The sequence below is a fragment of the Arachis stenosperma genome, chromosome 4 (assembly GCF_014773155.1).
Source record: "Arachis stenosperma cultivar V10309 chromosome 4, arast.V10309.gnm1.PFL2, whole genome shotgun sequence".
NCBI lineage: Eukaryota > Viridiplantae > Streptophyta > Magnoliopsida > Fabales > Fabaceae > Arachis > Arachis stenosperma.
In genome coordinates, this window is record NC_080380.1 from 150,001,151 (window position 1) to 150,029,146 (window position 27,996).

The 27,996-nt window shown below is 29.4% G+C and overlaps 3 protein-coding genes and 1 non-coding gene across 4 annotated transcripts; 3 read left to right on the forward strand and 1 right to left on the reverse strand.

The window, feature by feature from the left end:
- Window positions 1–231: 231 nt before the first annotated feature.
- On the reverse strand, window positions 232–2,789 carry LOC130973726 (protein PLASTID MOVEMENT IMPAIRED 2). Its single transcript, XM_057898362.1, has 3 exons — window positions 2,603–2,789; window positions 2,282–2,392; window positions 232–2,160 (listed from the first exon to the last, which is right to left on the reverse strand). The coding sequence occupies exons 2-3, from the start codon at window positions 2,384–2,386 to the stop codon at window positions 391–393; spliced, it is 1,875 nt and encodes a 624-aa protein (XP_057754345.1). The 5' UTR covers window positions 2,387–2,392; window positions 2,603–2,789; the 3' UTR covers window positions 232–390.
- Window positions 2,790–4,139: 1,350 nt separating this feature from the next.
- Window positions 4,140–12,648, forward strand: LOC130974182 (uncharacterized). The gene is made up of 20 exons (XM_057898954.1): window positions 4,140–4,495; window positions 5,621–5,770; window positions 5,933–6,114; window positions 6,520–6,627; window positions 6,999–7,169; window positions 7,256–7,819; window positions 8,119–8,193; window positions 8,269–8,397; window positions 8,476–8,550; window positions 8,638–8,847; window positions 9,055–9,207; window positions 9,307–9,521; window positions 9,798–9,915; window positions 10,008–10,140; window positions 10,211–10,412; window positions 10,544–10,649; window positions 10,732–10,872; window positions 10,970–11,093; window positions 11,249–11,365; window positions 11,957–12,648. The coding sequence occupies exons 1-20, from the start codon at window positions 4,297–4,299 to the stop codon at window positions 12,340–12,342; spliced, it is 3,558 nt and encodes a 1,185-aa protein (XP_057754937.1). The 5' UTR covers window positions 4,140–4,296; the 3' UTR covers window positions 12,343–12,648.
- A 3,272-nt stretch (window positions 12,649–15,920) lies between these two features.
- Window positions 15,921–16,706, forward strand: LOC130973275 (non-specific lipid-transfer protein 2-like). The gene has a single exon (XM_057897732.1). It carries the CDS (start codon window positions 16,012–16,014, stop codon window positions 16,294–16,296), a length of 285 nt encoding a protein of 94 aa, XP_057753715.1. The 5' UTR covers window positions 15,921–16,011; the 3' UTR covers window positions 16,297–16,706.
- Window positions 16,707–25,957: 9,251 nt separating this feature from the next.
- On the forward strand, window positions 25,958–26,031 carry TRNAV-CAC (transfer RNA valine (anticodon CAC)). The gene has a single exon. It is a non-coding gene; the product is annotated as a tRNA-Val (tRNA).
- The last annotated feature ends 1,965 nt before the right edge of the window (window positions 26,032–27,996 follow it).

The window sequence follows — 27,996 nt, forward strand, 5'->3', positions numbered from 1 at the left end:
ATTTAACTCTAAATTTTACTTCAAATTATTTTATCCGCCATAGTTTTAATCATATATATTTCGAAATAAAATGATAATGGTTTCTACTTTTTCTAGCTCAAAGAATCTAGCTCAAAGAATCTTGACTATTACTTTTGCAATCTGCAATGAATATTTCATTCCTAAAGTGTAATAATAAGCTAAGAAAACTTGAAAGGATTAAGGGAAATAAAGAAAATAAAATCATAAGATTAAAGAGGTAGGAAAAGAAAGGAAAACTTAGTTCCATGATAGGAATCAATTATATGGTTAACACTATTAGAATTTAGAAATGTTGGCCTCAAATTCTTCTCTGCTGCAAAATTTCAGCAGTTATAAAATACAAGAGTCCTATTTTTCTTATTTCGCTTTTCATTTTGTTGTCATAGTGTTCTTCTTGCCTCTGAAAAACTTGGCAAAATTTGGGATTACCTTCTTTCTAGTCTTAACCGGGAAAGGACTAACAAGCCGAGTCGCCGCCGGCGAAGAGGACTTTTGAAACTTCATTCTCCTGGCAGGAGTTATGCTGCCATTGGATTTGAAGCTCCTTCTAGACATGGCTCTCTGGAAGTTCTTGGAATTACTTCTTTCACGTTTCCTTGGCCAATTCTCAAACTCTTCATTACTAACCCTTCTTGCAAGAAACTTCTCTTCTGCTTGCTTTTCCATCAATTTGGTTTCCTTAAGTTCTTTCTGAGCTATTTTTGTTTTCATTAGTATTTCTCTCTCACTGGCCTTGAAAGCTTCAATCCATGCCTGAGCTGCCTCTACTTTCTTATCAGCAATTTCCTCGGCCGCAGAGGCGTGATTGGTTAAGTACTCATACTCAAATTTTGAGATAGTAATCACAGAACCATGCTGTGATGATGAAGCTCTTTCTCTCATTGTGTTCTCAGCAAGTGTCTTCAGCTTCTCTAAGGCTAAAGCCTCTGAAGTTTTTGCTACTTCTAGCTCCTGCATGGCGGCTCGCAATCTTTCCTCAGTCATGTCAATCTCAGACTCAATCTTTTGTATCTCTGCACTGGTGGCTGTAACCTCTTGACTTATCAGATCCTTTTCCTTCTTTGCATTGTCCCGTTCGGTCTTGAGATTATCAAGGGTATGTGTTAGACTCATGAGTATGGATTTGGCCTTCTGTTCAGCTGCAGACACAGATTCTAGTTTAGATTTTGCTCTTAAGAACTTGGAATTCAGATTAAGAACTGTTGAATCAACTTTTCCTTCTTCCTTCTTTAAGCGAACCGTCTCGGCTGTGACATGATTCAACTCATTTCTTATGACATCCATAGACACCATAAACTGAAAACCTTCTTCTTTAATCAAAGCTAGTTCTTTCTTTGCTGCTTCCAATTCTTCTTTTATATTTTTTGACATCATAGCAGCGCCTTCTGATTCCTCTTCTTTCGCGAAACCTGCTTCAAATTGCTTAATACCTTCATCTCCTTTAACCCTTTTCTCATTTTCTTTAACTGAGTTCAACTCATTCTGCAAGAGTTCCACATCTGACATAGTCACAGCTAATTTCTTTTCAAGCTCTTTGGATTCCTCTATCTCTTCAATGGCCTCCTTCATTTTCTTCCTCATGCTTTCCAATTTCGCCTCATGCTCATTCGCTTCCTTTCTTCTTTGTGCTTCAATTTCTTCCAACTCTTTCAAGGCTTCAATCCTTGCAAGTTCAGCAAGAACTTGCTCTTCATTGGCTTCCTCAATCTCCTTCCTAAGCCCTTCTGCAGTTCTTGAACAATTCATCATCTTGGAGCTTGATTCCTCGAATTCTTTCTCGGCTCTGGACTTCTGCTCCAACACAGAAGCCACATCAAGCTTAAGCTTGAATAAATCCCTCTTAACACATTCCAACTCTCTCATCACATTAGCATACTCATGATGCTCATTCCTTTTTACAACCAATGCACCATTTTGGTTCTTTCTCCTCTTCTCTAGTGTTTCTCTGTCTCTCATTTGCATCTTCGCCTTGTTACTCGATTCCTCGATCAAAGAAGACAGACTTTTCACTGTCTTCTTCGCATTAGAAAGCTCGGATTCTGCCCGAGCTTTCGCAGATTCTGCTGTCCATCTGCTCTCTTTATACCGGCCAATATCGTTTTTCACTTTGTGTAGCTCTCTTGTTCTTGAAGGTGGCTTCTGAGAAACACATGATGGAAACAAAAAAACAAGTTACAACATATTAAACTTTAATCAAACAACATAAAGAGAGGTTTTAACTTTTAATTTAGTATAGTGTGTTATAAAAATTCTAACATACCAATGAAGGAGCATCATCAGTACCAGCAAGCCTTTCATCATACAAGTTAACTGCATCTTTAACTGATCCAACTCCTCTTCTATTACCAAGCCTTGTGCCATCCATCTAGAGCTGAAAAAAAAAAATGCAAATCCAAAACTGAAAGGTTTATATAATTCAGATCACTATAATGCAATAGCATTTATTAGAAATTCCAACCCCCAACATAAAGCAAAAGTTTTCTTTTTTGGGTGTCTTTAATTTCTGCTATCTGAACATTCTACTATGTCACATTTATGTACTAGAGTAGTAAAACATCACAAAGGGAATCATATGCCATACCTGATTCTGTTTCTTAGAATCTGCTGAAACAAAAATCAAATTTTTGTGAAGAATTTCTAAGCTCAAATAGAAAAAGAATAATGGATGCAAGATGGCATAAGATGGAGGGAGTTTCAATGACTGGCTGGTATTGGACATATCGCTACCTATCCATTTATGATTATTTAATTTCTATTTAGATTTTTCCAAAATTCCATTACACGTTTTACAGAGTCATTAATTTTTGTTCTAGGGACCACCTAGATTTCACTTTCACTAGTTTTGTCTGGTTTTATAATAGTAAAGAGTCCCTTCTCTTAAAAACTGAAAACTTTTGCCAACCAATGCTTTTGTTATGTAAAATATATAACTTTCTGATGTTTACTATTTCAGATATCTTGAAGAATGTTATTGTCTTATTGATTTGTCTTCCAACAAGAAAGAGAACAATCAAATCATGGATCAAATAGAGCATGCAAAATGTTTGATCTGTACAACAAACTTATTTATCAAACTCAAGACTTCATCTACACTCTTGAAATTTATGTAAATTTATCAACTTATAAGAACTTTTGGATCAAAACTGTGAACTTAATTTGAGAGTAATTGTCTAGTGAAAACCAGACAAGTCATGCAACAAGAAGTGATTAAGAATTAAGATGACTATGTTTTTTGTCTTTTTGATGAGGCTTTCCATTTGGGCAGAGGACTTGTGACATTTTCTAAAGTTGTCTTGTCGTTAAGGAAAAACCATGGCTTTACCACAAAGGAATCTTATGGCTTAAGGATAATCCACATCTTCAAATACGGATCTATTAAATTGAGTCTTCTACATGTGACAACCAATGTGGCCATGCACTTATAATAAGAAAAAAAACAGAGGACCAATGTGGCCATGCATTTATATTAAGAAAAAAAAAAAGAGGGGCCCTTTGCAGTTTGCAATAACACAAGGTGGATTGGGCTATCTGGCTACTGATATTTTATTTTATATATATATATATATAACGGAAAAACATGCGAAGCCACTAAAACCCAGAAATAAATAGACCAACTAAACCAACTTAGATTGGTCGAGTGCTCAGGTGACTCGTCTACTTAAGTAAGTATTGGAAGTTCAAATTTCGTTTTGTGTATGCAGATGCAGTAATCCGTTGGCTAACGACAGACCCTTAAATAGAACTCAAATTCGCGACGGATTAGTTCTTAACCTGTCATACAAAGAAAATAAACGTTTTTTACAGTTCTATAATTACATTCAGTTAATATAAAAAATAATTATTTTTATTAATATAATATTACGTAATTAATTATATATGTAAAATTAATTTATATAAAATATTAAAATTAAATTCTTAGAACAATTACATCACAATCAAATATGAAATTTTATACCTATGTATGATGATAAATACATGAATACAATACTAGGAGTTAAACAATTAGAAGAAAATTGTGATGAATTATATTTGTCCAGCAGAAAAATAAGTGGAATTTAATTGTGATAGTAAAATAGTAAAAAAAGGACCGGGAAGGAAGCAAAAGTCATGTGAGATGTTACCTACTTCGCAGACATTTGAAGATTCACCGTGACTCAACTCAACTCAGCTCAACGCATAGATCTGTTACCTTCTTCGCTTCATCAATGGCTTCTCTCATCAGAAACCGTTAAATTTCTGATCTGAGATTCCCGAGTACATTAGGAGGAAACTATAATGGACGTGGAGAGATCGTCGCTGTGCAACTGCGTTGTCAACTTCCTCTTGGAAGAGAACTACCTTCTCACGGCGTTCGAGCTCCTCCACGAGCTTCTCGAAGACGGCCGCGACCACCACGCAATTCGCCTCAAGCAGTTCTTCTCCGATCCCTCCCTCTTCCCTCCCGATCAAATCTCCCGCCTCAATTCTCTCCGAGGTATAACTTCTCAAATTCTGATTCGATCTCAAATTCAGCTTCTGAATCCCTAATTTCTCCATTGTTTTTCTTTCTGAAATGTTAGCAGAGAGTGAAATGTGTGTTGATCTTGACTTTTGACTTAGTAGTGACTAGTGAATGCAGCTGGAACTCCGAAAATTCAGTTACAATAACTAACTTCTTTAACTAACTAACTAACTAACAGGTTGACTTATCTAACCGTACATTTAGATAAATGTAGTAATTCTGAACTCTAGGATATACTTTTTGGTGGGAAAAGAATTTGATTTGAGGTGCGAAGTCGAACAGAAGTTAAATTAACATGCTGGATTTTGCTGCTAAACTAATGTTGAGTGATGTGGAAACTGTTGGCATTGAAACTTCGAATACTAATAGTACAAAGATGAGTTCTCTGTTTCTGAAAGTACCCGACTGAAGATTTTTCTTAAGCTAACTGATTCATATAGGTTCAGTGTCAGTTTCCTTTGCGCTATGGAGCAGTGACTTTGTCGTGTCCTCGGTGAGATTTTACAAGGGGCAAAAAAGCATGTGCCAGGGGTCCTATTCCCGGGGTTCTCTTTTGACTATTTCCCTATTTAATTTGTGAGAAAGAACAGCAGAGCAGTACTAGAGAAGCATTGTATACAGGTTGATAAAGGAACGAGTTATGCAACACAGAAATTACAAAGCAATCCTGATAAGTGATGCAGGGAATGTATACTTTCATAGATTCTGGCTTTAATATGTAAAAGAATAGAAGAAAAATCCGGCTTCTATTGGGTAGAAATAAAATAGCAAACTGGGAAGGACAGTGCATAGTTAAAAAACTGAAACCCCCCCCCCCCCCCCCCCCTTCTCTAGATCAAAGCCAATTCTTTCATCTGAATTACATACACGTGTATGACATGGGATATATAATGAAGTGATGTTAGTGTGTAACTGCATACTGCTAAGGAGAGTCATCTGGGTGAATCCTGTTCTTCTTTCGTCTTGGATTATACTAACTGGTTGTTTTAATAAATTTATATTTCATTACAATAAGATGAGAAGACAAGGCATTTTTTCCATGTATTTGTAATTTTTGGATAACACTTTCTCTTCTGCATTTTCATTTTTGCAAAGCAGTGGCAGATCCTCAAAGTTTGCTGGAAGAGAAAGAAGCAGCAGAGGAGAAGTTAGCTATTAGTGATTATGAGCTGCGTTTGGCTCAAGAAGACATCTCAAAGCTCAAAACTGAATTGCAGAAAAAGGCAGAAAGTCATAATGGACTGAATGGTATTTTTCTTAACCTTTTTATCCTTTATATTTTTCGTGATATCCATTTGAGTGTTATATGATGCAACTTGTTAAGACTTGTGATCTTCTCCAGTTGCATATTCCTTTTTGCACATGATTCCATTGTATTCTATGTTTTGCATACTACAATTTTGGATGCAGCTGCGCAATCAAGAGATGTTTCACTAAATGATGGGCAACAAATTCAAGAACAAAAGAAAAATACTTCCTTCATTGATTTGGGTCCGTTAAAGGATATCGAACGTCAAGATCTTAATTGTGCTGTAAAGGAATACTTGCTTATGGCTGGATACCGTCTAACTGCAATGACATTTTATGAAGAGGTTGGTAATGATGTATTGGTTCCTCCCCCCCCCCTCCCTAAAAAAAACCTCCCCTTCTTTTCTGTGGCAACCTTTTATCCTCCTTCTTCCCATACATCTTCTTTTATTGTACTCTATCTTGTAGTTCTTATAAGAAAATGATGTTTCCTTGTTGTTTGAGAATAGGAATGACTCTTTTAAGTTTTGGATTTTCATTTGTTGATTATTAGATGTAGTTAGCTATTCAGGAATTAAATAGTTGCCCTGTATGTGGCTGTGGTTATATATGTATGTATGAACTGTATATGGGATACTATATTCTTTTACATTTTATATTGGCTTCACTCTGCACAATATGTCCCTCTTGCTATTTTTGGTTCTTATTGCAGTGCATTGTTGTCTAATCTGCCATAACGGTTTGTGTAGGTTACAGATCAGAACTTGGATAATTGGCACAACACACCTGCATCTGTACCAGATGCCTTGCGTCATTATTATTATCAGTATCTTTCCTCAACTTCAGAGGCTGCTGAGGCGAGTTCTTTTATTCACTGTACTATAAACAAGTGGCTTATTGTGCTTAAACTACTGCTGAGTGGTTTTCATACTGTGTTTATTTATTTTAACATTTTATGCCTTTGCTAGAATTGACTTTTGCAACCTACCCCTTTTGGGTTTTGTGTCTCTTTTATTGTGCATTATACATAGTGCCTTTTTTTTCCTTTTTCTTTTCTCTTCTTTTTTTTTTTTTGTTTGGGGGGGGGGGGGGTAGAAAGAGAGTTTAATAGAAAAGAAGAAATGAGATTTCCTCACATAAATACTATTGGAAATAAAGCGAATAAATTACCAACATTAATCATGTCATATTCATTCAATCTGCTTAATGACACATGAATTCAATGCAGGAAAAATTTACTTTACTTAGAGAAAATGAAATTTTGCTTAAACAAAATAAGGGGTTGAATCAAGAAAAGGAGAGTTTGTTGAAGAACAAGGACCAGGCAAATGCTCAAATAGGAACATTAACTAAATCCTTGGAGGCAATGCAGAAAGATCTTAAAGACAAAGAGAATATGGTAGTTTCTTCTTACTTTTAAAAGGTGCTTTACTCTGTTCGAAACCATTCATTTCAAAATTATGATATACTGATTTTATACTTCAGGTGCAAGTCTTAAAACAATCCTTAGAGAACCAGAGAAAGGATCTCAGTGATTGCAGAGCTGAGATTAGTTCACTGAAAATGCAAATTGCAGGGTCTGGTTTTGGAAATAATATGGTTGTTGGTGATGTTAATAATATTCAATCTCAATATTTGGAGAGGTATGAGGAAGAAATTAAGAAATTGAAGATGGAAGTTGAACATTTAAAGGAAAAAGATATAAGAGCCCCAGAACCCAGCAATTTGGTTGGTTCTGGAAATGAAATTTCACCAACAGATGATACAGCGATAGAGATTCACGAAGACCGAGGTGCAATCTCTAACACTGTTAATGTGGCTTTGGGTGCTGTACAAGATGAAGCTGCTCAACTACCAGTTCAAAGTATTAATGAGTATGCTGATAAACATGAAGATACATCGCCTGGGTTACTTAATCCTGCAAATATAAATAGTGCTTCTGAAAGTAACAATAATTTCTCCAAACAAAATGATGGGCAACAAGAAGCGGGTAGCAGCTTACCTGTAAAATCAGATAGTGTCAATGATGAAGCAATATCTGAAAAGACAGTAAGTCCATTCCACTTTTTGTTAAGTTGTTTGCCATTTTGGAATCTGGTGACTTGGTGAAACTGAATATTGAGTTTAGTTTTGGTCAGGGATTGTCTTCTGTTAAGAACATGTGAACTAACTTTGTTTATGCTGGTTTTCATTGCCTGTAGCATAGTGCTTTGAAAAATACTAAGATAAAAATCCCTCCTACTCTTTGAGAAGAAATAAGAGTTAAATTGATGATATTCTGAAGAAGAGATTTGTCTTTGCCACATCATAATGTAGTGATATTTTTGTTCATATGTATATATTGACAGGGATTAGGAACCATTCAGATACTTGCAGATGCTTTGCCTAAAATTGTTCCTTATGTCCTGATCAATCATCGGGAGGTTTGCTCTCTATTTTTTTAACAGTACTTGTACATGTTGTACTACATAGGCTGCATTAATTTTGTTTTGCTGCAGGAGCTCCTTCCTCTAATTATGTGTGCAATTGAGCGACACCCAGATAGCAGCACTCGAGATTCTTTGACACACACATTATTTAATTTAATCAAGCGTCCAGATGAACAACAGAGACGAATAATAATGGATGTATGTTGGGTTGTCATCTTAACTTTCTCTAATGGATGGTTTCGAACACGTCATTGAGTTTCTTTGTCTTCGTTTCAGGCATGTGTTAGCCTTGCGAAAAATGTGGGAGAGATGAGAACAGAAACAGAATTGCTTCCACAGTGTTGGGAACAAGTATATTCTTGCTTCAATTTTCAACCTATTTATTTTCCATTCTGATTTTGGAACCAGGTTTTCAGTTTTTTGGTGTCATGGTTTTAGATCAGTCACATGTACGAGGAGCGTCGACTGCTTGTTGCTCAATCATGTGGAGAGCTTGCAGAATTTGTACGGCCTGAGATTCGGGATTCTCTTATTTTATCTATTGTACAGCAATTAATAGAAGATTCTGCTGTTGTTGTTCGAGAGGCTGCGGCTCGTAATCTGGCTATGCTGCTTCCACTTTTCCCAGACATGGATAAATATTTCAAGGTCAGCCTCACTAAATTTGCTTGAGGCAATCATGGAGAAGATTACTGACTTGAGACTTGGCTACAATGTAAGCTCTAGAACAAGTTGACAAGGCATGGTCTAGGAAATGGAGCCTTCTCCACTTGCCATAATATGAAAAAAAATTGAGGAAATAATAGTTAAGGCTGAACAATTGATACAGTTCTCTGTTGTTTTCTTTGTTGATAGGTGGAGGAGTTGATGTTTCAATTGGTATGTGATCCATCAGGAGTGGTGGTGGAAACTTCTCTCAAGGAATTGGTTCCTGTAGTTATAAAGTGGGGAAACAAATTAGATCATGTTTTAAAAGTTTTACTTTCTCACATTTTAAGCTCAGCTCAGGTATTTGTTTCTCTGAGTTGTAAGTTCTCCCTTGTTACTGAGAAATTCTTTCTTGTTTCAAATTATTTTTCTGAGTGAAGTTTCTTCCCACTTCTGCAGCGTTGTCCTCCTCTTTCTGGGGTTGAAGGGTCTGCGGAATCACATCTCCGTGTCTTGGGTGAAAGAGAGCGCTGGAATATAGATATTCTTTTAAGAATGCTGGTGGAATTGCTTCCTTGGGTAGACCAGAAAGTGATAGAAACATGCCCCTTTTCGCACACCACTGAAACTACACAAGCTATGTTATCTACCTCATTGCTCGAAATGTATGCTAGGTAAGCTTAGCAAGAGGAGTTTACTTTGGCATAATACGATTAGGACATTTGAAAGAGTCAATGCCGTTGAATTTGGGTGTTGATGTCCCATCCTCCTCGAAAAGGGATGGAGGAAAGGAAAAAGGTGGCACGTCATGTTTTCACAATCACTAGAATAGTATGCTCAATTCAGATTGTAATCTATATGCATTATTCACAGCCATAGACAAGAATGACTAATTTGTCCAAATCACTTTGTCAAAGTTGCTCATACCTATAATGGTTTGCTTTTGCTAGGGGGCAAGTTGAATGGGATGCATTTGAATGGATGCATGTTGAATGCTTTCCTAATTTGATAGAGCTGGCTTGCATGTTACCACAGAAAGAAGATAATCTTCGGAGCCGAATTTCAAAGGTTACTTTCCTTCTCTTTTTTTCAATTGTTTTAAGTGGCTCTTTCTCAAATTGATGTTCGAGTTTCTGCTAATCAGTATTGTGTAAATGCAGTTTCTTTTATCCGTTTCTGAAAGGTTTGGGGATTCGTACATGACATGCATAATGCTACCTGTATTTTTAACAGCAGTTGGGGATAATGCTGATTTGACATATTTTCCTAGTTCCATCCGTTCAAGAATTAAAGGTAATGGTTCTTGAATCCCCTCTCTCTAAAAGTTCACATAATTGTTTTGTATTTGACTATTCACTTGCAGGTTTGAGACCAAGATCCGCTATTGTTGATAGGCTCTCTACGATGTGTGTCTTACCACTTTTGTTGGCTGGTGTTATGGGTGCTCCTGGAAAACAAGAACTGTTAGCAGAATATTTGAGGAAGCTGCTACTAGAAGAAAACCACATGGAGAATCCACCAACAAAGCACACTCCTGAGATTATCAATGCTATCCGTTTCATCTGGTTTGAATACCACCACATACATTATTCAAATATAATTGCATTTTTTTCACCCAATGTTCTTATGGAGCTTTCTTTCTTTATTATTATTAATTTTTTTTGTGTGATAATTATGGAGCTTCTTTATAATGCAGCATATACGAAGAAAACCATGGTTTGATATTTACTATACTGTGGGAAATGGTTGTTAGCACTAATTTAAACTTGAAAATAAATGCCGCCAAACTGCTTAAAGCTATTGTAAGCTGCTTTTTTTTTCCTTGGTTTCTAGTTTACCTTTCGTATAATTGTGGAAAAATAACATCAATATTTTCATTAATAGGTCCCGTATATTGATGCAAAGGTTGCTTCAACTCATGTTTTGCCTGCCCTAATTACTCTTGGATCTGATCAAAACCTGAATGTGAAGTATGCAAGTATAGATGCATTTGGTGCTGTGGCTCAACACTTCAAAAATGATACGGTATATGTTATTTTTGTTTCTCCTTGGTTTCTATTAAGATAGTGATGTCAATCCATTTCCACATTCCGAATTCATGATCACATGAGGTATCTTTCAGATTGTTGACAAAATACGGGTTCAAATGGATGCTTTTCTTGAGGATGGCTCCCATGAAGCTACTATTGCTGTTATTCGTGCATTGGTGGTGGCAGTGCCACATACAACAGAAAGACTTAGAGATTATATCCTTAACCTTGATTTTCGGAAAACAAATATGTTCAAAAACTCGCTTAATGTCCTGATATTTTTGTGTCATTTCCATAGCCATATGGATTTTTTTTTGTTGGCTTTCAAGATCTCTTAGACTGTTCAGTGGTTTTCCTTTAACTCAACATACATCTTTTGTCCAAGATTTTCCAACTTACAAGTACGCCAAATGCAACAAGTGATTTGATGCGTAGACGAGAGAGAGTGAATGCATTTTGTGAGGCAATCCGTGCTCTGGATGCTACAGGTTAGCTCATTAAGTTAATTATATATCAAGCTTGCATCTCCAAACACTTCTCAATGTATTTATGCTGTTTTAATGAAATCTTAATAGTCCAGTATTCAAGTTGCACGTAGCGACAAGCTAACAGATACAACCTTGTTCTTGTTCTCTAATCTGTAATAGGCTTTGGGGTGTTTAATCTGTTGCATTACCATTTTTACATTTGCATAAGTTACGTAGGCAGAATGAGGTGTGCTTGGAATGACCATGGTTTTTTAGCAAAAGAATCCTTGACTCTTGTTGAACAGTGGCTAGATTATGAAGTGTGCTATTCAACTGTTGATAGTAAGACATTTGTTTGGTTAATTGTAGAAAATAGACAATATATCCCAAAAAAAATAAAAAAAGAATCATGATGTTTATCTAGTCTCTCATTCTTTACATATCCTCACCAAAATTGTCCTAATTTAATAATAAAAAAAAGAAAAGAGAATCTTTTCACGCTACCAGTATTTTGCAATCTAGAACTGCAACAATCTTATTGTGAAAATTTTCTAGTTTACAAGTTCTGATCTCTGACTTTATTTTGATGATTTTGAATATTTATTTCTTTAGATTTCCCTGCAAATAGCGTCCGGGACTACCTTTTGCCTGCTATACAGAACCTCTTGAAAGACGTGGATGCACTGGATCCAGCCCACAAAGAAGCTCTTGAAATTATTATGAAGGAAAGATCAGGGGGAACCTTTGATTCTATCAGTAAGGTGATGGCCGGCGCTCATCTTGCACTTCCGACATCTGTCAGCAACATCTTCGGTGAGGGTGGGTTGCTTGGAAAGAAAGATACCACTACTGACCCGTCACCAGAGGCTGCTTCGTCGCCAAATACTGGTGCACCTTCACCAGCAGAGGACACTAGATTCAGGCGCATCATGCTCGGAAACTTCGGTGACATGCTTCGTGGCAAGGGAAAAGCCCAAGAGGATGGTCAAAAACAATAAGATGCATGTACTTCTTCATCGTGATTCTCATACATCAGGTGAAGGTTGCTGTTGTTTAATTTACTAAGTATACAACCACCAAGACAAGCCCACTTGTTGGGTTCTAAAGTTTCTCATACAAATTAGACAGTTCTTTAATCCCTTTACAGTGATTTTTACGATCTAGAAGAAGAAAATATAGTTAAGAGTTATTTTCTCGCAGTTTTGATGCGTTTATATATATGTTTTTGGACTCTAGGCTTCATGTGGAGAGCAGAGATTTAAATCCAGGACGCGGCTGAATTTGTATATTTGTTCATTGAATTATGGTTTGTTCTCTACCTTGTGCATCATTGTTATTTGTTATCATGGACTGTCATATAATAAAATTAACGCCCATTCATCATATTATATTTCTAGAAAGATCCATCACTTTTTTTAAATGAAAATATTATGTTACACTTGTAATTAAAATAGAATGATTAGTAAATTATAGCTAACAAATTACTGTAACACGAAAAATTAATATATGATTAGAATCTAAGATATAAATTAGAAAAAAGAAATTATATCAGAATTTATGATTAAAAGATCTAAAATTTGATTCTTATTATTCCAAAAAAACAAAATTCAACATAAGGTTCAAACTAAAAAATTCATGTAGTTTTATCTAATAGTTTAAGATTTTGGGATAAGTAATTATATGGCATTGGATGATTTATATATCGTATCTTTTCTTAGAGGAGAGTATTGTAACAATACAATCTAGATGGATTAAGTTTATTTAAAGAATATTTGTTTTTCATCATGATCATACATATGAAATTTAGAGGTTAATTAAATTTTCTCATTTCACCTTACAAATTAACCACTCTATCTACTACTACTCGACTTAATCTTTTCTAAAATTTAGTATTAGATTTCAATTAACCTAATTCACCAAGCTGGATTTCATAATACAAGCAACTCTCTAAGGTTATTATTATTATTATTATTGTTATTATTATCATCACAAGACTCGAATCACAAGAAAAAGGTACACAGATAGATGGGCAGATAGATATAGGAAATTGAGAATGTGCCGAAAACAATGTATGTATGGGCAGATAGATATGGGAAATTGAAAATGTGCAGAAAACAATGTACGTATGTATGTATGTAGGTATTATTATAATGTTCCTATTATTATTATTTCATTGAGTATTATCTCTCATATACAATACGTTGATGCTTGATATCACGTGGTCCGCAAGCAACTAAGATGCAAATGAAGTGTATGTAGTTAACACTACTCTCCCAGTATATTGCTGATCTCCTTGATTCACGGATCCCTGCTGAGTACTAATGTTTTATGTCTTCATTGATGCCTTATCAATTTCGATTTGATTCCAAAATATATAGAATTTGAAGTGTGTTTATGTACGTGTTTGCCTGCTTGCATGCTCCATCAGCAACTCGAAAATAATGACGCATTTTTTTTCAATATTCATTAAGAAGAATGCTAATGAACAATAAAATTTATCTAAATTGGTACAAGTTTCCAAGACACTTTGCTTGAACCCTATTTTAAGTCTCTAGATATGGTGTGTGGAAAGAAAGGTCAATTTATCATTTTTCTCGTTATTTATCACAGTGGCTACACAATAATATAGAATAAGATGAAAATTTATGTATATTTGTCTTCATGTGAAGTTGATAATTAAAAATTATTAAATAATAATTTAGTCAAACCTCTCAATTATCTAACGATTCTTAACTATTAACTTCACGTGAACATGACGAAATTCAACATTTACGGTACCGACCAAGCATGCAATAGCAATAGCAATACCTAACATGTGACGAGGTTGCTGGGATTATTACTATACATGCAATACCTAACATGCAACAACTTCTTTTGGGGATTTCTACTACGCACACATAAAAAGTACCTCTCCACATTTTCTATAAAAAGCGAAAAAAAAAGTGAATTATTTCCTTGTAACTTAATAAGTAATTAAGGTTTTAATGAAAATTATTTGTTCACATCACAAGTCACAACACCCTATTAAATAACGATGTTAACTTAAAAAAATGAAAAGAATGTTCAATTATTCACATAAATCAAATTAAAATCAATAAATTAATTAAAATGGATTTACCGACAAATAATACAAATAAATCAATGAATTTGGATTTAACAGATGAGAGCCTTTTTATAGTGACATCTTATTTTTCAAAAGCATATAATAGATGATCAGATCATCACAATTAGTGAAATGTGGGCACAAGATATGATGAATATAATTAGTTGTTTAACTATTTGTTCCTTAATCATTATCCTAGATTCTAAAAAAATATTAATATTTTCATTTGTTTAGTATAATTAGGATGCACACACTTTATTTTCTTATTATTATTATCGTAATAAACAATATCAATTTTATGATCATACAATCCTAATTAAGAATCAATGCATGGCATGTGGGAGTTGACGGGATTGACGGTGCAATTGTTATTTGCCACGATAAGCAGAGAGCATTGACGATGTTAATGCAAAAATAATTGCATCCCAACGACCCTTTTGTCGCTGGGACCTTCACCCTTTAATTCCTTCCCACATAAGGCAACAGTTTAATTATTTATGATTCAAACCAAACACAAGACAAATCATAGAAAAGGTGTTTACGGAGGCTAAAAAATTTAAGGTGGCTACTTCATCATAAATTCATAATATTATGAATAGTTAAATAATTTAATATGTTTGTTTTAATATATTTAATTAAATTATCTAAAAATTTATAATATCATTTATATATAAAGACGTTTTGTTAGAAATAATTTCTAAATTTTAAATATGAAAGAGTAATATATATATATATATATATATATATATATATATATATATATATATATATATATATGATTTTTATTGTGTGATCTGTGCATATATGAGAATATTTTAATATTGTAATAGGTTTTAATGAATTTGAATATTTTAACAAAAAAAATAATTTTTATGAGAAAAAGTTAATTAAAATTGTGTTCTTATTTTGTCCCACCGAAATACTTTGATTCATATGTTAGTATTATACTCTTCTAATCCATATTTGTATAATACCAATATAACATTCATTTAAAAACAAATTATAGTTTATGGAGAATATTTAAAATATTTTAAATATATTAATCAGAATTTAAGTTTTGCTTATAATATTAATAAAAATGAATTACTCTTGATGATACGGATTAAAAAAAGTTGACTAATATTAATTTATATACAAAATAAAAAGAATAAAAAAATATTGATCACCTAATATTTTTCATGATAATATATACGATTTTATATATGTATATTTTTTTTAGGTGAAAACTCAGGTGTAATCAATAGTTGAGAGTCGTTAAATAATTTAAATGATTTGATTAAGTTTTTTATCTAACGATTCTTAATTATCAATTTTACACATAAAGTTGACTGCACTTGAATTTCTACTTTTTTTTATATATTATTATGAATAGGGATCGCTTTTAAAATTAAATATATTTTAAGAGATTGAGAACTACTTGTAGTAAATATATTTCTTTTAAATTGCTCTCCAAAATTGTATATAAACACCCTCACAACCACACTTTCAATGCATCCCAATAGTCCACACTACTAGTGTTTGCACTAATTAACCAATTTTTCACAACATCATATATATCTACATCATGATGATGAAGAAGGTATGTGCAGTGTTGGTGGTGGCACTAATGGTTCTTGTGGAGGTGGCTCCAATGGCTGAGGCTGTGACTTGCAACCCAACAGAGTTGAGCCCATGTCTTGGGGCCATCACCAGCGGCTCACCACCATCAAGTGGATGCTGCCAGAAGCTGAAGGCCCAGAAGCCATGCTTATGTAGTTACATCAAAAACCCAGCCTTGAGGGGTTACGTTAACTCTCCTGGTGCTAGAAAGGTTGCTACTTCTTGTGGGGTTCCTTTACCTTCATGTTAATTCATCAAGTTCCTTTTTCTACACATAAAAATAAAAAATATTGTTAGAATTTTTTCGACCAAAATTATAAATAAGCATGCATGATGTTTCGTTATTAGATGAAATAAATTAAAATGGTTTGTTTAACCAATTTAATTTAATCATTCATCTAACAATCGATAATCATACATGCTTGTTTATTATGTTCTGTCGATTAAATTCTAACAGTTTCTTGTTGTGTCCTTTGGTTTTTTTTTTCTTTAGTGTTTGAATTTTTAAATAATGGGCTGGATGATATTCTAATAAGGGTATTATTTAGTTTTGAAGTATTGTATATCGTTGCTTGTGTAACAACGATATATAATTAGCGTCTATTTTGTTATGTGTAACAAAACTTAAAATATATTAATGGAATAATTCCTTAATCTCTAGAGTGGTATTTGTTGTACAAATATATATGCACTGAACTATATATGTATGTTGAATAATTTAATAACTCATTAATTAAGGTTTATCAGTATAAACTACATCGTTAACAATATAAAGCTATTACAGGTATGATGATTGAATTGCTAAGTTTAATTATTCTTTTCAATTGATATTCAAAGAATTAGCGTTTTTATGTATTGATTTTAAATTAATTGAGAATGAGATACATGAAGGAGAGTTCATGATAACTCAATACCAAGAAGGAAAAAAAAAAACAAGAGATTTGTTTCGGCATTTATTAGTAGTATCATATCTCGCTATTCATCACTTCAATAAAGTGGTCACTAGCTACTACTAGTAAAAAAAAAAAAACAATGACATAAATTCTTACATGTTTATATATACTATAAATTATTTAATCTAAATCCTAATCAATTTAATATTATAAATTGACTATAAAAAAACCTTTATTTAATTGAGTTATGTATATACTAAAATCAGTTACTAAAGTCAATCATCAATATAAAATACATGTTAAAATACAAATATATATTGAAAAATAAATCAAATCATGTATTTATTTATACACAAATATATTAGTAGTTGATTTTAATGACTAATTTTAATGTACAAATAATATTTTTGTATTTAATTTTTCACTATTATCAACTTACAACAGTTGCAAGGTTGATGACGAGGCTTACATGCATCCATTATTATTCTTCAAGTATATGTCATTTGACAATCGAAAATTAGTAATATTCATATATTTTAATTTAAAATGCAACTATTTATGCACCTCTTAATATATTAGAATTAATATATAGTATTAATTGTTCATTTAAATAAAGTTCTACATTAATAAGCTAGCTAACTAGTTTGTATCAAATATGAATAATTTATCAATATATCAATTTATTAAAAAAAATACAAGTACTTAGAAATGAATAAAGTAGTATATATATATATATATATATATATATATATATATATATATATATATATATATATGTACCAATATATAAAGCCAAAACCAGAGTTTGGTGTCCAATTTTCATAGATACTATTTACCCTCAAATAATTCATTTTACAAATTAAATTTATGGACAAAATAGTAATAATACATTTTTGTTTTTAAATTAAAAAAAGTCATTAACCCACGAAAGAGTTAAATAACTACTGCAATCGTGAAGAAATTAAATAACTGCTCCACTTACGAACATCCTTCACTGTTCTCGATCTTTTTTCTGCGTCTTGCTATTTTTTTGGTTCTGACATGCATTTATTAAGAAGGAGAATTCAACGAATCAATAATTATGTGCAAATCATGGCGAGATGATTTGATAAGGGAGTTGATATAATTTCTGTGCCAACTCCATTGCCAAACACAGGTATCTATATTCTACCTTTTGAAAAATACAAGAATAGAAACATACGATAATGAAACTGGTTCAAATAATAGATGTCATGATAATATAATTAATTGGTATTTTATATTCATGGTTTATTTTATGTTTGAGTACTCATTTTTAATTTTTAAAAGAAAATTCAAAGACAATTACTCTTTATCTTATTTCATTTTTAAATCTAAAGTTCGTATTTTATCTTATTTTTTTATAACCATAGATCGAGCACTACAGCTCGATAATATCGTCCTTCTCCTTCTTTCAATACCCTCAATTGTATCGCCTGCATCGTCTTCCATTACCTTTATTGACTGCAGACGCATAACTTCCACTTACATTTTTCCTTCTCTTCAATTTACTTATTTAATTTATATTTTTAATCTTTTCTATCCTTTTAATTCATTCTCAATCTTTTAGGTAAAAAATAGTTCTGTCTTTTCTCTTATCAATTTGATGTAAAAAATTATTTTTTTATTTTATCAATTTGATGTAGAAAGAAAATATTTTTTATCTGATATGTATTCTTATTTTTGTTTACATGTCTTTACCTATAAATGATGGAATGAAGAAGTTTCATAAATATTTTGTTAATTTATTATTTTTAGATTGCTTTGTAATAATATTTTTTAATTTTTTAAATTATTGATTATGTAGAGTATTATATTTGAAATTTGAGTACATAAATAATTTTTCTAAAATAAAATAAAATAATTAATTTTGTCTACCATCATTTATCTTACGTATTGGCTAAGTTATTTAATTGGCATGTATAAAGGGTGTAAGAAAGTTCGCACCTATCAAAACTTTGTTAAAAAGCATTAATATGTTAATTTTCTAAATTATCTAAACTATTAATTATGTAAAGTATTGAATTTGACATTAAATTATAAAAAATACTAAAATTGACATTTATTAATTTTTAAATTATTGTAAAAATATTAATTAATTTAATATTATTCGTTTGTCATATGAAAAAAATTTATACCTACCAATGGTAGAGTGAAAAATCTCTACGTATATTTTGTTAATTTTTTTATTTTTAATATGTTTTATATTTAAAAATATTATTTTTTATTAATTATTAGATTGACATATAACACAATAAATATAGGAAGATAAGAACTTTGTTAATTAATCTATAACAATATATAATGGGAATACAAAGGGTTTGCTGTCCAATATTTTCCTATTTTACCCTTATTTTTATAATCTAAAACTACATACTCAATCACGTACTCACGTTTTGTAAATTTTGCATTAAGCCACAACAGAATTTAAAAAATTTAAAAAATTAAAAAATTGCTTACTCTCAATAGTAAGATTATAAAAAATGGCTCCACTTACAATATAGTTTAAACAAGGTAATTTTTTTTAATTAAATATAAAAAAATAATTTTTCTCTTTAAATTATTATTATCATACTATTTTAATATATTCTTAATACTTATACAATATATAATAATAATCAGTGTCTAAATTTAAATTCTAATATTACTCTTAAAGAGAGGTTTATTATTAAAAAAATTCTTTTGTCAATTACGTTAAATAAAAAAATTTCTACCCATTTTTTTTATAGTAACATCATTAAGATATTCCTATTAGATGTAAATTATTGTTAGAAATATTTTTATTGAGATATATTTATAAGGAATAAAAGTAAAATAGTTCAACAAGGATAATTTAAAAAAAAATAAATTTACACTAATAATTTTTCTCTTCAAATTATTAACGTACTTTTTTAATATACTCTAGCGTTAAAATTTAAGTTCCAATATTGTTATTAGCTAGAGGTTTATTATTTTTTTTTTAAATTACACACAATAATTTTTGTATCGATTTTTGTATCAATATTTCATGGTTCATTTTGAAAATAATATTCATTCATCTAAGTTCATGGAGTGTCTTAAAAAAATCATATTTAAAATGATAATATAATGAATGTACTCCTATAAAAATATAAAAATGATTTCATAACTTTTTTTTGTTAGGAGAAAACATGACTTAATAAGCATAAAGTTTAAATTAAAAAACTATAGATAAGTAAAATAAATAACAAAAAACAAACATAAAATTTAATTTTTTTGTTATTTGGTATAAAAATAAATATAATAAAATAAATCATTGTTCTCATACATAATGGCATAAAATTTGACATTATCCTTTTCTAGAACTATTTATTTTTTTAGTTTTTATCCTTATTTTTGTGCTTTAATTAATTTTGTTAAACAAAAAAATACTAATATTATTTAACTTTAATTTTTAACTTTTATCACAAATAAAAATATACGACTTTGTGTGTATTAAATAATAAAGAAATACTCATAATAGAAAAAGTAAAGTTTACTCTTTCATTGTATTTATAGGAGTGTAAATGATGCACACAAGTGTTACAAGATCCCTTTTTTTTTTTTACTTTATTTTTTAAGTAGTATTCACTTTTGATTGTAATAATTATGAATTAATATATGGTGATAACTAATTGCTATTGTAGAGAAGGTAGAACGAGAAGAAGAGAGAACAAGTTAATATAAGAGTGGGGATGAGCCAATAATAAATATGTAGATAGATAATGGTAAAAAAGAATAATAAAAATAAAAATAAAAAATTTTAAAAGAATAATAAAACTAAAGATAATTTAAAATATTGAATATAAAATTATTAGAAATAACAAATTTTTAGCCATTAAAATTATATACGAAAGAAAAGAGTGATTTAAATATAAATTTTTATATCTACTTTAGATTAAATAAAATTGATAACTAAATAAATTTATAAATATTTATAAATTTTTATCTTCATTGTTAAATATAATAACAAATTAATGATTTAAGTATTATACTTAAATTAATTTAAATTTAATTATTCTATATATTAAAAAATTAAATAACTTATAGATTTTTTTATTTTTTATTTAATTATTTTATACAAAATTTTTGAATGCTTAATATCTTAAATTTTTTCTTAAAATGATAAAGTATGATTTAACAAGCAAGTATGAAAAATAAATATCTATATAATAGTTATACATTTAAATATCTAAATCAAACAAAAAAATAATTCTTTTAACAAATTTTTAACAACTCAAAAGTTAACACAGTGGATAGTTATGGCTCAAGGCGATGAACAAAAATGAGAGCTACTATAATGGTATGGTGGTAATTGATTGCGGTTGGGATTAATAGAAGAGAAAATAAGAAAAGGGAATAAAATAAGGTTAATAGTGACGAGACAATAATAGTTATTATACATGAAAAAAGAATGATTAGAAAAAATAGATATAATCTAAATAAAAATTAATAATTTTAAAACAATAATAAAATTAAAAATAATTAAAGATGTTGAATATAAGATTAAAGAAATAATTTTTTTATCTATTAAATTTATGCATAAAGATAAAGAGTGTTTTGAATATTAAATTTTAAATTTATTTTAAATTAAATAAGATTGAGAAAATAAATAAATTTAATATATGAATAACTAATTTGTAATCAATGTTTGTAAATTTTTATCTTAATTTTATTATACATAATAATAAATAATATATATATTTTGTTTACTTTTTTCAATTTAAGTTTAATTATTTTATATTTTTACATATATTAAATAGTTTAAAATATTTTATTTTTTATAACTTATTTTTAATGATTGATATTAAATTTATAATTTTAAAATTAAAAATATAAAAATATTTTTTTAACTCAATACAAAATCGACTAAAAAAATTAAATTAAAAATATTATAAGTTAATAGACGATATTGAAAGCTTTTAAAGAAATACAATAGAAGTATTATCATTCTGAAAATACTCTTTGTATATTTAAGCATAATTGAGAATAAAAATCTCCTCCATCAAATATTTCACCTCATATATTATCTAGAACTTTAAATTATGACAATTTTTTATTATTTTTTATTGTGTACTTTTATAATTTAACATTTTAAAAGTTTTTTAATGTAATTTTAATTTTAACAAAATACGATATAAATAACATCATGTTAATATTAAAATAAAAGAATACTTATCAAATAAATTTAAAAAATGAATAATATATTAACAAAAAAAATTAAAATTAATTTCTAAGCAATAGAAAAGCGGCTGAACAGGCACGTTAGTGCCTGTTGAGCCGCTAGTATATATATATATATATTCTATTTTGTAAACCATTTTATTTTAATAGATTTTTTAATTAATTTATTTTATTATATTTTTCTTTTACTTTAAAAACTTTAAGGGTCTAATGATCTTCCGTTTAAACGATTCTAATTATACGATCAAGAAGTAGTTTAAGAGAATAGGTTTGAATTTTGGTAATTTATTAAGTCTAACCTTTATACAAAAAGTTAAAAATATTCTGAAGTCTGAACTTAAAAAACTATTTAATAATAAAATTGAGTTTGTTTAAGATCGGAGAGAGAGAAAGAAAAAGTTAAAATTTTTTAACTAATTACAAAAATTCACCACCATCAAAGCCATTAAATTTGAGTATATTAAGTGAGGATTAATAAGAAGCAAACCAGAACGATAAATCTAAAAATTTTTTATCTCTCTTTATATAGTGTTTCACTTTAAGTAACTATTTTAAATAGATAGTATTCAAATAACAAACAAAATAATAAAAAGATTCGCATTAGATTATGAAAGTTAATCTCATCCTTATAATACAATGGCATTATTTCAAAACATGTAAAATAAAATAATAAAGTACACTTAAATTAATGTGCACAATAAACTAATATAAACTTAGATAATAGCAATCAAATATGAATAGCAATGGTTGCCTTTTTGTCCCAACGTACTATATTAAATTGCGACTTAAATTTATAATTATTAGTTTAAAAACTTACAATTATGTATTTTTTTATTATTTTAGTTAAAAGTAATATATTTTGATATTATTTTTTAGGATTATTGACATCAAATTTTGATAATTTGAAAAAAAAAATTAAATGCTTTATGTCTTACTTCTTTTAACAAAACTTCAACAACTCATAAAAGTTAACAGAATAGATAGTTATAAATCAAAGTGATAGACAAGATTGAAAGTTGCGATAATAATACTTGGTGATAATTAATTACGGTCGGGTGAAGAGAAGGTGGAAGGAGAAGAAAAAAATGAGAAAGGAGAACAAGGTAATATAATAATGGCAATGAGACCATGACAAGTATGTGTATAAAGAATAATAATAAGAAAAAAAAAGTGTTTGATATAGTAAAGGGATATAATAAAAATATAAAGTAATAATTTTGAAAAATAACAAAATTAAAGATAATTTAAAAAAATTAAATATAAAATTAAAAAGAAAATTAAAATATTTTTTATCAATTAGAAATATGCATGAAGATAAATAGTGTTTTAAATATAAATTTTTATCTCCACTTCAAATTAAATACTATTAAAAATAAATAACTAAACTTAATAACGTTTATAAATAGTTAATTTGTAAATAATTCTTTTAAATTTTTATTTTGATTTTGTTACCTATAATAACAACATACTAAATTTGCTTAATATCTTATTTAATTTAAATTTATAAATTTTATACGTTCTAAAAGTTAATTTGATAATTTGGATAAAAATTTTAAATGCTTTATTTCTTACTTCTTTTAGTGAAATTTCAACAACTCATAAAAGTTAATATAATAGATGGTTATAAATCGAAGTGATAGACAAGATTAAAAGTTGCGATAATAATACTTGGTAATAATTAATTACGGTCGGGTGAAGAGAAGGTGGAAGGAGAAGGAAAAGATGAGAAAGGAAAACAAGGAAATATAATAATGGTGATGAGACAATGACAAGTATGTGTTTAGATAAAGATAGTAAGAGAAAGAATAGTGTTTAATATAGTAAGGGGATATAATAAAAATATAAATTAAAAATTTTAAAAAAATAATGAGATTAAAAAAATCTAAAAATTAAATATAAAATTTAAAAAATTAAAATATTTTTTAACAATTGGAATTATGCACGAAGATAAAGAGTCTTTTGAATATAAATTTTTATCTCGGTCTCAAATTAAATACTATTAAAAATAAATAATTAAACTTAATAACGTTTATAAATATTAAATTTGTAAATAATATTTTTAAATTTATATTTTGATTTTGTTACACATAATTTTTAATTGAATAATATTGAAGCGGTTATATAATTATTTTTATGATCAATAAATCTGACAGTTTTTCAAAACTCGAAAAGTTATTGATAAGAATATGTATAATGAATTATGAATGATTTTTTCTAAATACACAATTTTTATACTCTCCTATTTTTTTTATTAATTATTCTTACAGTTTGATATTTAAAACGAAAAAAATAAACATTCATATTTCTTCTATCTTTCACTATTTATAAAAAAATGAAGGCCTCTTCATATTTAGATTCATATTTTGACCTACTACTTAAAATATATGAAGACAAATATGAATATTCATGACATTTAAGTAAAAATTATTTTTTGTAAATAACTAACATATATTTTGGTTTATGTATACTCTTTTTAAATTAGGATAATGTTATTATCATTTTTTAAATTATATTTTTTCTGATAATATATATACCTCTCTATTCCGAGCTTTTATAATTTAATATTTAAAGATTTTTTATAGTAATTTTAATTTTAATAAAATATGATATAAATAAAATTACATCAATATTAAAATAAAAAAATACTTATCTAATAAATTTAAAGAAAAAATAATATATTAACAAAAAATTAAAATATTAATTTTTTAAAAATAATAGAAAAGTGGCTGAACAGGCACGATAGTGCCTGTTGAGCCGCTAGTATATATATATATTATTTCCCTGCAATTAGAAAGAGGGTTCAAGTTAATTATTTGTCGGTATTTATTTTAAATGAAGTGAGTATGGTCACATCATGGTGAGCACGCATGGCAGTTATTACAAATTGTGGTGGAAATTTCCTTTGCCTTGTGCCCCATTACGTGTCAACTCAATCTCATATGTATGGTCATTGGCAGGCAAAAAAATAAAAAAAAAGGTAATACACACATTTAAGTGCTTGTACTGATCAATCAATTAATCTGTATGTACTATATATGATAGAAATAAAAGGTAGTTATGAAATGGAAGCACCGAATTTTCTTATGAAAATGAAATACATACCCTTCAGTTTAGGTAGTAACAATATAGCGAAAGAAGCTAAGCTAAGTGAGATCAGAGAAGAATATATAGGAGACCATGTTTGTAAGTAGCATATAAGAAATTATGATGCGTTTGGTGTATGGTCTTCATCAAGAAGTAAATGAGCAAAACATAACATAAAAGTACGTACCATATTATTCTATGCTATAATAATATAAGCATAAGTTTTCTTAGCTAGCTATATCTACTTGAACAATGAAACCAATAATAAGTAGTTTGAGTGCTAAACAAGTCTGAAGAACATTATTAATGTATCATGCATGTAGTTTTCAATGCTCCACTTCTACTTTAATTTTCCACTTGTCGTTCATATATATAAATGATGGATTTAGATCCTCTAAAATTTGAATTTTACTTTAGAGAGTAAAGTGTAATATTTCTACATTTGAATATTTTTCTTTCATATTTATTTTTTGTCCCACATATGAAATAAATTGTGAGAGATCACACTTTACTTTCTAAAGTAAAATTCAAACTTTAGATGATCTAAATTCATAAATCATATATATGCATGCATACAATACGACCATAACATAAAATACAATAAGTTCTATATATTAAAAGGCTAATAATAATAGAAAATAAAGGAGATTCAATGATGAAGTGGAAAAAGAAAAACTTCCAATTTTTTAAGTATAAAAAATTTAATTTCTCTGCCATTATCACGAAAGCACAATTGTCTGGGTGGTGTAGTTGGTTATCACGCTAGTCTCACACACTAGAGGTCCCCGGTTCGAACCCGGGCTCAGACATGGTTTTTTCCTTCCTTTCCTTCACTGTTTATGTTTTTTTGGGCCGGGTAGATGGGATGGGCTTCAAGTAAGAGTTTTGTGTGAGTCTTAAAAGGGCTACAGCGATGAGTCCATTATCACAAACAACTATGTGGGCCTCGGTGAGTGGAGAAATGTTTCCCGTCACCAAAAAAGCTTAATTTTTTTCCCCTTTCGTTTTGGGCCCTTATATTAAATATTTAAGTTTAGCTGTTTAGGATTACATACAGATATTTGGTCCAATCTAAATATATATATAAAAAATTAGGAGTCAATATTTGTCAATATTTTTTTCATTAATATTAACAAATATTTTAGAATAACATTTATTTTTTATATTATTACTGTTCCGGTCCGGAACTGGATCCGAGGTATTGGTCGGTGACCACCGAAAGAGGCTTGGTGGCGTCCTTCTCCTGTGTGTTGCATCGCAAGTTCCTTCTTCGTCTGAACAATGTGGAGAATCTGTAAAAAAAACTCCAATACTTAAGTTAATTCGTGATAAAAAAAATAATAAAAATGCTTCGTTAAATTCTATTTTATGTGTATATCTATTAATACTGTATGTGTTAGATCACTCATAGTATTTTATTTATACTTGAACGAGTATATTTGTTGTGACCCTAAAAATTTTAGAATTTGAAACGAAGTATAGCACAAATGTTTTTTTGTTTGACATAACTGATTTTGACCTAACCGATCTTAAGTATAATATCGGGCTAAATTATTTGGTACGAATCAATTACAACTTAGAATTCAAATTTTAGAATTTAAGATTTAGAATTGTTCGCAAAATTTGTATAGCAATTACTTTATGTAACTGGAATCACGGGTCTTGATTATTGGTTTTTATATTACAAAAGGTTTCCCTATTCCATCATGAGTTACTTTCCGTTGCAATATATAACAATCAAATTTTTCCTTTAATATTTTGGATCTGCATTTATTTTCCAGAGAAAGCTAATATAAGTAATAGTAATACCTTAATTATTGTTCCATCATACCTAAATAGTAATCTAAAATGCTAGGGACCAATTTATTAATTGTTTTTGAAAAAAAAAATTGTGAAGAACCAATTTTTTATTCAATAAGTAAAGTTTCAGCAAATCATATACGTTTATTATCATTCAGTTTTAATGAATAATCTTTAAAGTCATGAATTGTTTGGTGAAATTGATCACTACTGAATTGGATAAAGGTATTGCGTAGGCAGTGACAAAACAAGAGGAGGTATATATGTATCCTACAATTTCGAATTCAATTTTTAATTTGGAAACAGATAGATACATGCTATCCATGTTTGTTTTTATGTATCATTGTCTATTATTAATTATTAATAATTGTGGAATAATGGTCAATATATATGGTCAGCTGTTATAGGTAACATTATTTAAATGGCTTGATCTTGAAAATTAACAAACGGCATTAAATTTAGAAAACGGCAGTACTAGATAAGAGCTTCACCAAACAAAACCTTATTTTTCTCAATAATGTGATGATTACCCCAATCCTAATCTTTTTTTTACGTCTTTTATTATTCTATTTCTATTTCTCTAACAACTGCCATGCATGGCATATTGGCCTATACCCATGTGTGGTTTTCCATGTGGATGTTAAAATATATGAAGCATGGCCATTAATATAGGATGATATGTAGGGGTGGCAAAGCAGGTAGTCCACCCTATTTTTGCCGTAGATTTTAAAATATAATTCAACCTATTTTTTTGTGAGCTCGACGGATTGGTTCGACGGATTCGGCTATTTTAAGATTTTACCATATTTAATAATATGATATGATTTTTATTTAAGAATTATCAAATAGTTTGTAGTTTATATCATTAATTTATTAGTAAAATAAAAGAGCTAAGATTCATGCATATTTATGAAGGAAAAAGTTTGGTAACCAAACTTAGGGAACCAAAATCAACCAAAACTTTCTATTTTTAA

Coding starts and splice junctions, on each gene's coding strand:
- LOC130974182 (XM_057898954.1), top strand. CDS start 4,297: ATGGACGTGGAGAGATCGTCGCTGTGCAACTGCGTTGTCAACTTCCTC. Junction 8,398..8,475: donor AGAGACGAATAATAATGGAT/GTATGTTGGGTT, acceptor TCTTCGTTTCAG/GCATGTGTTAGCCTTGCGAA. Junction 9,916..10,007: donor TTCGGAGCCGAATTTCAAAG/GTTACTTTCCTT, acceptor GTGTAAATGCAG/TTTCTTTTATCCGTTTCTGA.
- LOC130973275 (XM_057897732.1), top strand. CDS start 16,012: ATGATGATGAAGAAGGTATGTGCAGTGTTGGTGGTGGCACTAATGGTT.
- LOC130973726 (XM_057898362.1), bottom strand. CDS start 2,386: ATGGATGGCACAAGGCTTGGTAATAGAAGAGGAGTTGGATCAGTTAAA. Junction 2,161..2,281: donor CTGATGATGCTCCTTCATTG/GTATGTTAGAAT, acceptor TGTGTTTCTCAG/AAGCCACCTTCAAGAACAAG.